The sequence below is a fragment of the Momordica charantia genome, assembly GCF_013281855.1.
Source record: "Momordica charantia cultivar OHB3-1 chromosome 9 unlocalized genomic scaffold, Mcharantia_2.0 BLBB01000009.1, whole genome shotgun sequence".
NCBI lineage: Eukaryota > Viridiplantae > Streptophyta > Magnoliopsida > Cucurbitales > Cucurbitaceae > Momordica > Momordica charantia.
The window spans coordinates 24,199,902-24,209,398 of NW_028275167.1; the positions used below are offsets into that span (position 1 = coordinate 24,199,902).

The 9,497-nt window shown below is 28.2% G+C and overlaps 1 protein-coding gene across 1 annotated transcript; it reads right to left on the minus strand.

Moving 5' to 3' along the window:
- Positions 1 to 982: 982 nt before the first annotated feature.
- RR16 (response regulator 16) lies at positions 983 to 2,809 on the minus strand. The gene is made up of 5 exons (XM_022291139.2): positions 2,451 to 2,809; positions 1,963 to 2,048; positions 1,762 to 1,839; positions 1,427 to 1,497; positions 983 to 1,284 (listed from the first exon to the last, which is right to left on the minus strand). The coding sequence occupies exons 1-5, from the start codon at positions 2,575 to 2,577 to the stop codon at positions 1,194 to 1,196; spliced, it is 453 nt and encodes a 150-aa protein (XP_022146831.1). The 5' UTR covers positions 2,578 to 2,809; the 3' UTR covers positions 983 to 1,193.
- Positions 2,810 to 9,497: the final 6,688 nt, after the last annotated feature.

Here is a 9,497-nt window from a genome sequence, read left to right on the forward strand (position 1 = left end):
GATTCACTCAATCAAATGGATTCAACGAATAGGCCTTTGGCAGAATTTTTGAAATTCGTTTTTGAGAACTGTTTTCAGATTCTATGATCCAAACAGTAGAATTATAAAAACGACTTTTTTATGTTTTCAGTGTTTTCAGATTCAGAATTTGAAATTTTTAAAATTCAAAATTACATTAAAAAAATAAAAACTTTTGATAAATATATTTTACTTCATGTTATAAACTCATTTTATGCTTGTTAAAATTGAAACATGTAAAATATAATGTATTTTAAATTATATAACTTTGTAAAATAATAAATATACAAAATTCATAAATTAATTAATATAAGTTTAGATTAAATTAAAATTTAGTTTGTAACTACATCTAATTTACAAATATATTGCCAGAGAAACATTTAACAATTTTTAAATTGAGATTCAATTACAAAATCTCCTACCAAACACATATTTGAAAACACTGAAAACAAACGATACAATCCTGACTTTCATTAAATCCGTTGTTTTCAAATTTCTGCTTTCTAATTACCAACCAAACACAACATAACCTACCAACTTAAATCCCAATTAAAAATTTGGACCTTTAACAAAAGGGAGAATGACTGCTGAGTTAGATCCTAAATTTTCAAGCTCACATTTTAGAAATCTTAAATAGAGAAAACTTTCTTTTTTGGTAACCTTGGTTTTAAACCTTAATTAAAGACCTTTTCTTTCTTTTTAATGTATAATCACTCAAATATTATATTTGACTGATCTACATCTCTCAATTTTGTACTAAAAAATATTTAAACTGTCACTCACATTTTTTCAATTAATTTAAAATTTACCAAACAAAGTTAAATATTATTTTGCCAAACTAATTTAACCCAAAGATATTGAAAAAAAAATTAAACATTGCAATTACATACTCTTTCCATTCGAACTATAATTTGTCTTAAATAATTCATAATATTTAAAAATGATGCCGACATGACAACAGGAATAAAAGTCTAAAAAAAATTTTCTCCCAAATAAATTACCAATATGAAGTGATTAGACATATTTATAAATCCAAAATCATTGGAATATTGCAGCCTAAATCCATTGAACAGTGGCATCCACAAAATTTGCAAAACAGCTCAAGGCCTTTCAAATCTTCCGAAAAAAGAAAGAAAAAAATCTAAACTGGAAAAATATTTCTCTCTAGATTTATCTCAGTTCATCATCTGGCATTTCAGTAGTTTCACCACATCAGATTGCTTCAAAGGTTTCAACATGAACATCTCAGCTCCTTCCTCTAAACACCTGTTCAAAAATAAACTAGTACGATTGAGCGAGAAGAAGGTAAAGTAAGCGACGATCGTCGTCGTTCGTCTAAAAAAGTTGTAGTAAGAAATTGAGATCTTGAAGTTTTATCGTCGGAGACGAGAGAGAGGTTTCTATTTACTTGTTGATGCGAGTGGGGACGTTTTCTGATGATACGATCACCACGGGAACTTCCTTCATTATCGACGATCTCTGCAACAAGAGGGAATTGTTTTCTAAGCTAACTCTTCAATACCTATTTCATATTGACCATTATAAAAAAAGAAATTGCCAGTTCATTATTTTTTAAAAAGCAAAAACAATTATCTGTGATGATCATGTTCATTATCGTTGGGTACATTCTCGTTTTTGTTTCATGCTTAAAATACAAGTAATTGTTCTCTCACATTTATAAGAAACTGTCCAACTTATATTATAAATCTTGATAACATTAAAACGAGAAATGAGAAACCATACCTTAATCCTTTTGAGGAGTTCATATCCAGACATGCCAGGCATGCAATAATCTGTGATGATCATGTTCACCTTCGATCTCTGCAAAAGCAAATTCACAATAAGAAATGGTTTTCATGGAAAAAAAAAATCCAGCTGAATTTTCCTTCATTTTCTCACCAAACAAACAGATTTTTTTTGGAAAAAAAATTTGAGTTTACTTACACTCCTACGTTCTAAGTTGCTGTGTTGATGATCATCCAATAAACCCAGAAACTCCAAAGCACTGCGACCATTTTCTGCTGTTGTTACTGCAAAAAAAAGTTAAGGAAAAAAAAAATTGTCCTTGAAATTTTCTTTCCAGATTTTCTCACTTTATTTAGAGAACACCAGAGAATTTTCTGGGCTGCCAAACAGAAACCCATTTGAACACTGAAAGAAACGTTAATGCCATGGAAAATTATAAGTTTAAATTTCACTTTTCATTATGTCAGTTCCTAAATTTTTAAGTTCTATCACAACTATTAAAACACGTCTATTTTAGTTCTTATAATTTAAAAAAATAATTATTTTAGTCTTTCACCTCTAAAACGATTATATCTTAATTTTGAAAAAAAGACACCAAAACTATACATTTTGAAACTACTGAAATCTTGAAACCTCAACCACTAAAATGAGATTTAAACAGAAATCTTGTAGAGCCTAATATGTACCTTTACAAGCGGAGTTCTTGAGCAACTTCTCGACGAGTTTACGGTCGACGAGATTATCGTCAACAGCTAGAACATGGGGCTGGAACCCAATTTCAGAATCCCAATCCAAAGAAGAAGAAGCCTCCATAGATCTCCAAAATTAACTAAACTAGAAATAAAAAATATGAAGAGACACACAGAAACAAATGAAGGCACTGTTTTGCAGTAATAAATAAAGAAGTGGACAAATTAAATTAGCAATTAAATTTTGGACAGAAGAGAGAGGAAAACGAGGTTGTCAGAAAGAAGAAGAAGAAGAAGAAGAAGAAATAATAATAAGAAAAATGGCAGAAAGCTTCAAGAGGGAGAGAGAGACATGAAAGAAGGATATCTAAGTTGTTGGGTATTTATAGGGTTAAATGCTAAAGCCAAAACCAAAGATTGGTGGGGTTCAAAATATATATATATATTTTTTTCATATTCCAAGGTAGAATCATTGTATTCCTTATCCCGTCAGATATTAAATTCCTTTTCATCTACATTGTTATATGTATTTTGAGAATTCGACAACAACACGAGAGATTTGAACGGATCGGAATATAATTCAATAGATTAAGACATCTATGATATGTGAGTGAGATTTCGAATTCCCACCTTTACATAATGTACTAAAAAAAAATTTAAAAGATCTGAATGAATAAATATTAGTGATATCATAATTATCATTCTTAATCGAATTATTGTTGAACTATAAAAATATCAATAAACTATTTAAAAAAAAACAATTACATCGTTAGAAATTTTTTAATAGCTAACCTAGTATTAATAAAAAATTTCTAACTATGTAATTGTTTGAAAAAAATATTCATATTAATATTTCACCCCCTTCTTGAAAAGTGAACTTAGTATTAATTATAATAATGATTTATATTCTAAAATATGTTGAATTACAAATTTGGTCTATATGACAATTGTATCTAATAAGTTTCCAAACTTTAAAAATGGTACAGTGTGTATCTATCTAACAGGTTCTTAAACTTTAAAAAATATCTAATAAATCCCTAAATTTTCAATTTTATATTCAATAGGTTCCCTAAACTTTAAAAATTATCTCATATGGAAGAGATTTATTAAACACGAAATCGAAAGATTCAGAACTAGCTAATGACACTTTTTAAAATTCAAAATGACCTATTAGACTCGTCAATGTTGAAATTCAAGTATATATTATTATTTTCTTTTTCTAGTTTAAAGACCTATTAAACACTATCCTTCCAAGTAAAAAGTGCCAAAACTTATAATTTAACCAACAAAAAAGAAACAACGACAATTTTCAATTTCTCTAAAACATGTTAAAGGCTTATCAATCTATCTCAACGTTTTCTAACAATTTCTTGACTTCTACAATTCTTTTCGGTAATGATATTCATCAATATTTCAATAAATTAAATTCTAACATATTTTCATCAACGTCAATATTTAAAACGATGAGGTACGCATTAGTTACCATTTATTGCATTTCCATGACACATAAACAAGAGAGAGAGAGTATGAGATGAGTCTCAAATCTTTGGGGGATCCTTTGTGGGTTTTGGTGAAGATTTGGTTCAGTCCCATCATTGTGTAAACCATATCTGAAGCTGTACAGACTTATGTAGATTTTCTGGCCAAAAGCTTCCAAAATGCCTTTATTTTTTTCCCACTACCATGAGAGGAAGAAGACTTTAAAAAAACAGAATATTAATGATTTACAGAGGGAAAACAGTGGGTAAAAGCATTGTCTCTCTCTATTCTTCCTAACGATTTAGTCCGAACTTTTAGTTGGCAAAGATACTAAATGGGAAGATGTGTCAAAAATGCTCCATCATAATTGACATATATCTCCAATCAAAAAGTTATGAGTTCGATCTCCACCTCATATGTTGTACTAAAAAAATGTGATAGTGTTAGATTCGAACCTCTGACTTCTCAGTTGAGAAAATATGTCTTTAACTAATTGACGCTTAAGTGACAATGTTTTCTATTAATTTATTGTTATTTTCTTGCATTTGAGAGTATAATAGACAAGAATCTTTCCTATTTTTTTTTAAAGCAAGATTGGGATATTTATCTCTTTATTATTAGTCCATCGAAATTATAAATGACGTCGAATTTGGATGTCACTAAACTTTAATAGGTTGTGTTTGTTTGGTCGGTGTAGTTTACAAAATTTATGCAGGTCCATAAACTTTTATATTCTCTTTGTCTAATAGGTCATTGTTGTCATTAGTAGATGTGGCATGTTTGATGTACTAAATTGTTATAGGATTATTTTGTGGACTAGTTTCAAGTCGGTAATTTGAAATTCTAGGAATCTAACTTTTTTAAATATTAAAATTAAGTACTAGCATACACACAAAATAATAATAATAAATTGATAAAGATGACTCTCAATTCCAAATAAAATGAAATAAAAAAAAGTTATAATCTTGGAAATTACTTTATTTAATCATTGTGCTTTAAAAATTAAATAACTCTTATAATTTTGAAAACATTTATAAGGTTGGAATCATATATATTATGTTCCTTACAAAATATATGTAAAATGATTTCAAAATGTATAGAATATTTGAAAGTTTGAAAATTCAGAATATGTCCGAGCGTTAGTGACATTACATAAACGTTTATATTGGATTGAAACGTGAGAGATATAAAAAGTGGAGATTCATATTCTCCCATTCATTTGGTATCGAATATCACATGTCCAAAAATACCAAATGTGATCACAATAGAGGTGCTTTAATTTTCAAACCCATGTGAATAATTTGGCTTGGATTTCTTAGATGCTCATGGGATTTGATCCATTTTTCTTTTACAATTTTAACCTTCAACAATTTTGATTTATCTCCCCTCTAAAGGGATAATGGATTATGTGGGGGATGGGCATCAAACTATTAATTCCAAATTGCTTGTATAGGAACGAGAGAGCTATGGGGAGAGAGTGAGAAATCGAACGTCCAACTCAGCTTCTAACTCTTCAGTAATAATAGGTTCGAGCCTTTACTTAGTCACACTCAAACTTCATCCTATTCTTGTATAGATCATCTAAATTTGAGTTCACGAACAAACTAGAATAGTTGTTTGTGATAAGAGACCATCATCAAGTTAAGATTGAGAGGTAGTAATCAGCCGTGAGAGGGAGGACTTTTACCTAGAAAAGTTTGTATGCCCATATCGAATAATTTTTTGGCTAAGTTAAATAATATGACAAATAATTAGATACTCAAATATCAAGTACACAACAGAGACTAAGTGGAAACATAATCTATAACAAAATGATATATAATTTAAGTTTTTCAAGTTTAAGAATCAAAATATCGTACCATTGAAAATATAAGGCTTGTTTAGTTGGAAACTCGGATCTTGTTTTTTATTTTTAGATTCACTAAATCAACGCGTTTGACAGAATTTGAGAAATTCGTTTTTGAAAATTGTTTTCAGATTCTATGATCTAAACCGTGGAAATTCTGAAAACGACTTTTTAATGTTATCAGTGTTCTCAGATTCAGAATTTGAAATTTTTAAAATATAGAATTACATTAAAAAAATGATAAAAAATTTAATAAATATATTACTTCATATTATAAACTCATTTTCACTTGTTTTCAAATTTATGTTTCTTGATTACAAAATAAATATTTAGTTTAATCTAAATTTATATTAATTAATATTTAGTCAAATTTAAGATTTTGAGAATAAATTTTTTTTTTTTTTTTTTTTTTTTGAGAGGTGATGAAATCAGAGTGAAAATGAAGTGAAGAATCTAAAATCCAATCAAAGAGGCTCTACTTTGGATTTTGTTTGATTTAAGATATGGCAGAGCTGTGTTTGTGTAAAGTTTTCCAAAAGTCAAACCTTAACAGCTAAGGCTAATGGGAATCTAGGACGGAGTACCCTATTCCTGTACCCAAACAATCTTTTCATTTCAGTCAACCAAATATAAAACACAATTAAATATATTTTATTTTGGGATTTTTGAAAAACTGAAAAGTTGGGATGATATGTGAAAAGGGATTAAATATATGAATTGGGGTGGAGAAGAAAAAAAGACACAAAACAAAAGTTCAAAATTTATTGCGATTTTGATGCATGTGTTGTTATTTTATCTAGTTGATCTATTCTGTTTTTAAAACGATGGATAATATTTTACGTTTCTAACTTTCATGTGTAATATTTTCAATACAAATCGATGGCCTATTTCCTTGTTCATTCCACCTCTGTTTGTATAACTTAGTATTAAATTATTACTTGTTAGTTTATTAAATATATCGTACGTCTAGACTCTCGTACAACCAACCTAATTAATATAATCGATCTTTTTACTATTTAGATACACCTAATATAGAATGACAGCTCGTATACTCTCTCTAGTCTATGTTACATCTAAAAAACTGTCAAGTAAGAAAAATATTACATCTATGGACGTGACGGTTTTAGGAGATTTATCTAGACTACGGTGGACAAAGTCAAAACGTTTAAAATCATGGAAACTAAATTAAAACCCTGCATAAATCTTAGTAACAAATTTTAATATAATAGTGACTGAAACTTAATAAATATTTTGATTCACTATAAATTAAAATTATACCTAATCTATTAGTTTCAATTGATTTAATCACATTAAAAAATTGTGTTCATGCAAGAGGTTGGATGACTTGTAGGGATGGCAAAAATATATGCGGGATTCGATCCCCACGGATAATCGACCCGATCGGATCGGGGATTTTTCAATTTGATTGGAGACGGGGTCAAACGGGGGATCCCAATCGGGTTCCTTGGCGGGGACGGGGATCGGTCTCCCTACCCCATCCCCGTCCCCAACCCTGCCCTGTTTAATTTTTATTACTTTTTCTATTTTTTATATAATAATATTAATACATATTAATTCTATAAATACTTTTTAATTAAAAAAAAACTCAAGCTAACATCTCATTTGCCAACTTTTTGTTCACTTTTTATACTAATAATAACAAAAATTAATTAAAATTAAAAAAATATCTTTATAACCGGGAATCCCCGTCCCGTCTTCGCCCCCAAAATTTCGACATCCCCGCCTCGTTGCCATCCCTAATGACTTGTTAAAAAGGTTGGTTCGATTTTATATTTTGGGGAAAAAAGTATTTATCTTTTAATAATATTATTTTATTATACTACAGCGCCGTTAGCTAGTCACGGGAAAAAATTACAATAGAACGGACTAGATACTTGATACTGCATTTCTTCACACTATGATTTTTTTTCTAAATAATCTTTTTTTAATGTTGGTGCACTACATATCATTTTGCAATACTGACATGACAGACAGTGAATAGAAATGGTATACTCTCGTATTATCAAAAATTTCTCGAATTGTAATAAATGCTTTATCCACTTAGCTATACTCGGATTCGCTACTAAATATATAAGTTGGTTTCACATATATAATTTGAAAAAAAAATTGTCTCGAATATTTGAAAAGGGTTAAATTTCATTTTAATTTCTTGAACTTTATTTTTAAAATGAAAATATTTCTGTTTATTCGAACTTGATTGCTCATTATATAAAACTTTTGTTGCCATCAAATTTGACAAGTAATATGTAAACTTGATTTAAAATTTGTCCTTTTAATTTTATCCATCTCTTACTCAAACTCGAAGATATTCTAAAGATAATTACTATTTACTATTACTTTTACTGTGGAACTAAAATTGTTTAAAATACTATTAACTCTCATATAGAAAATTCCATTTCAACTCTAGGTTGGGTTCACATTCTCGAACCGTTCAGAAAAAAGAAAAATAATAACTAAAAAACGAGAAACAATTATTGTTTCTTATTGGGAAAAAAAAAATTATCTGTTTTTATTTTTGTTTTATTCTATTTTGTTTATTATTATTTTTTTTTGATATCTGTGTCCGAGCCAGTTTACACACACCTCAACTAATCTTATAGACAACTGTTTGACCTTACAACATTTAGTACCGGAAAAAAATTATTAATTCTTAAGGTAGGTGACCATCATACTTTTTATTTTTGTTTATTGAAAAATAAAAAAATAAAAACGGTTACCAAATGTTATCAAATGAGCCAAATTTGAGAATTACATTGTCTGTTGTACCAAGAACATGTCAGATAAGTAATAAGTTAGACACATGGTTGTGTTTACTTTCAAAAGGAGGAAAAAACGGCAGAGCAGGTTGTTTTATTCTTTTTGAGTTTTAACTTTTAAAAATGGTGAATTTTGTTTGTAGATACGAATATTAAATATTTAGGGGTAAATATCTAAATTTTAAATCCTTGAATATAATAAATATGTGTTTGGATCCAGGTCGATAGATATTTCTGTAAAAATTAGAGAAACGAAAAAATCATAAAAATATTTAAATTAACAAATAAATATTTTTCTATTTCTAAATAAGTTAAAAAATAATTAATATGAATATATTAGTTACATTTTATTGATTTTTTTTTTCATATTTTGCCTTTTTTTTTGTAATACGATGGAAATGTTGATGTTGAATCTATAGATACATAGAAATATCAACATACTGACAAATATTAATACCATGGAAATATCTAGAGACGTTGTTTGAAAATGTGTAATATTGTATAATGGCGTCACACTTATGAATTTTTAATTTTTGCAATTAAACTCAACTGTAATAGCATCATGAGTTATAGATTAGGAATTGCACAAACCATCCTCAACTTGTAAGAATTGATACAATCAAGTCTCATTATTACAATTTAACTCAAATTTTAAATTCTATAAACTTTGAAAACTATAATAACATTTAAAATATTGCCTTAAATGTAATAATTGAATATTAATTAGTATATAAGTTATGTCTGCAACAATCTTGTAGTTATTACATTTAAGTTAATATTTCTAAAATTAACATCATATTTCTCAAATTTTATAGAATAAAAAATTTTGGGTAAATTCACAACTCGTTAAAAAAAGTGAATTTTTACTTTTCTTTCTCTTAATTGCCAAACATTTAATAGCGAAAAGAATAAGATTGAAAGATTGGTAACCAATGAGGCCAA

Bases quoted from the DNA above. Each gene is read 5' to 3' on its own strand.
- RR16 (XM_022291139.2), bottom strand. From the start codon at position 2,577: ATGGAGGCTTCTTCTTCTTTGGATTGGGATTCTGAAATTGGGTTCCAG. The intron at 1,840-1,962 runs GTAAGTAAACTC...TTGCTTTTGCAG, and splicing joins GCAACTTAGAACGTAGGAGT to AGATCGAAGGTGAACATGAT. The intron at 1,285-1,426 runs GTAAATAGAAAC...ATTTTTGAACAG, and splicing joins GTCCCCACTCGCATCAACAA to GTGTTTAGAGGAAGGAGCTG.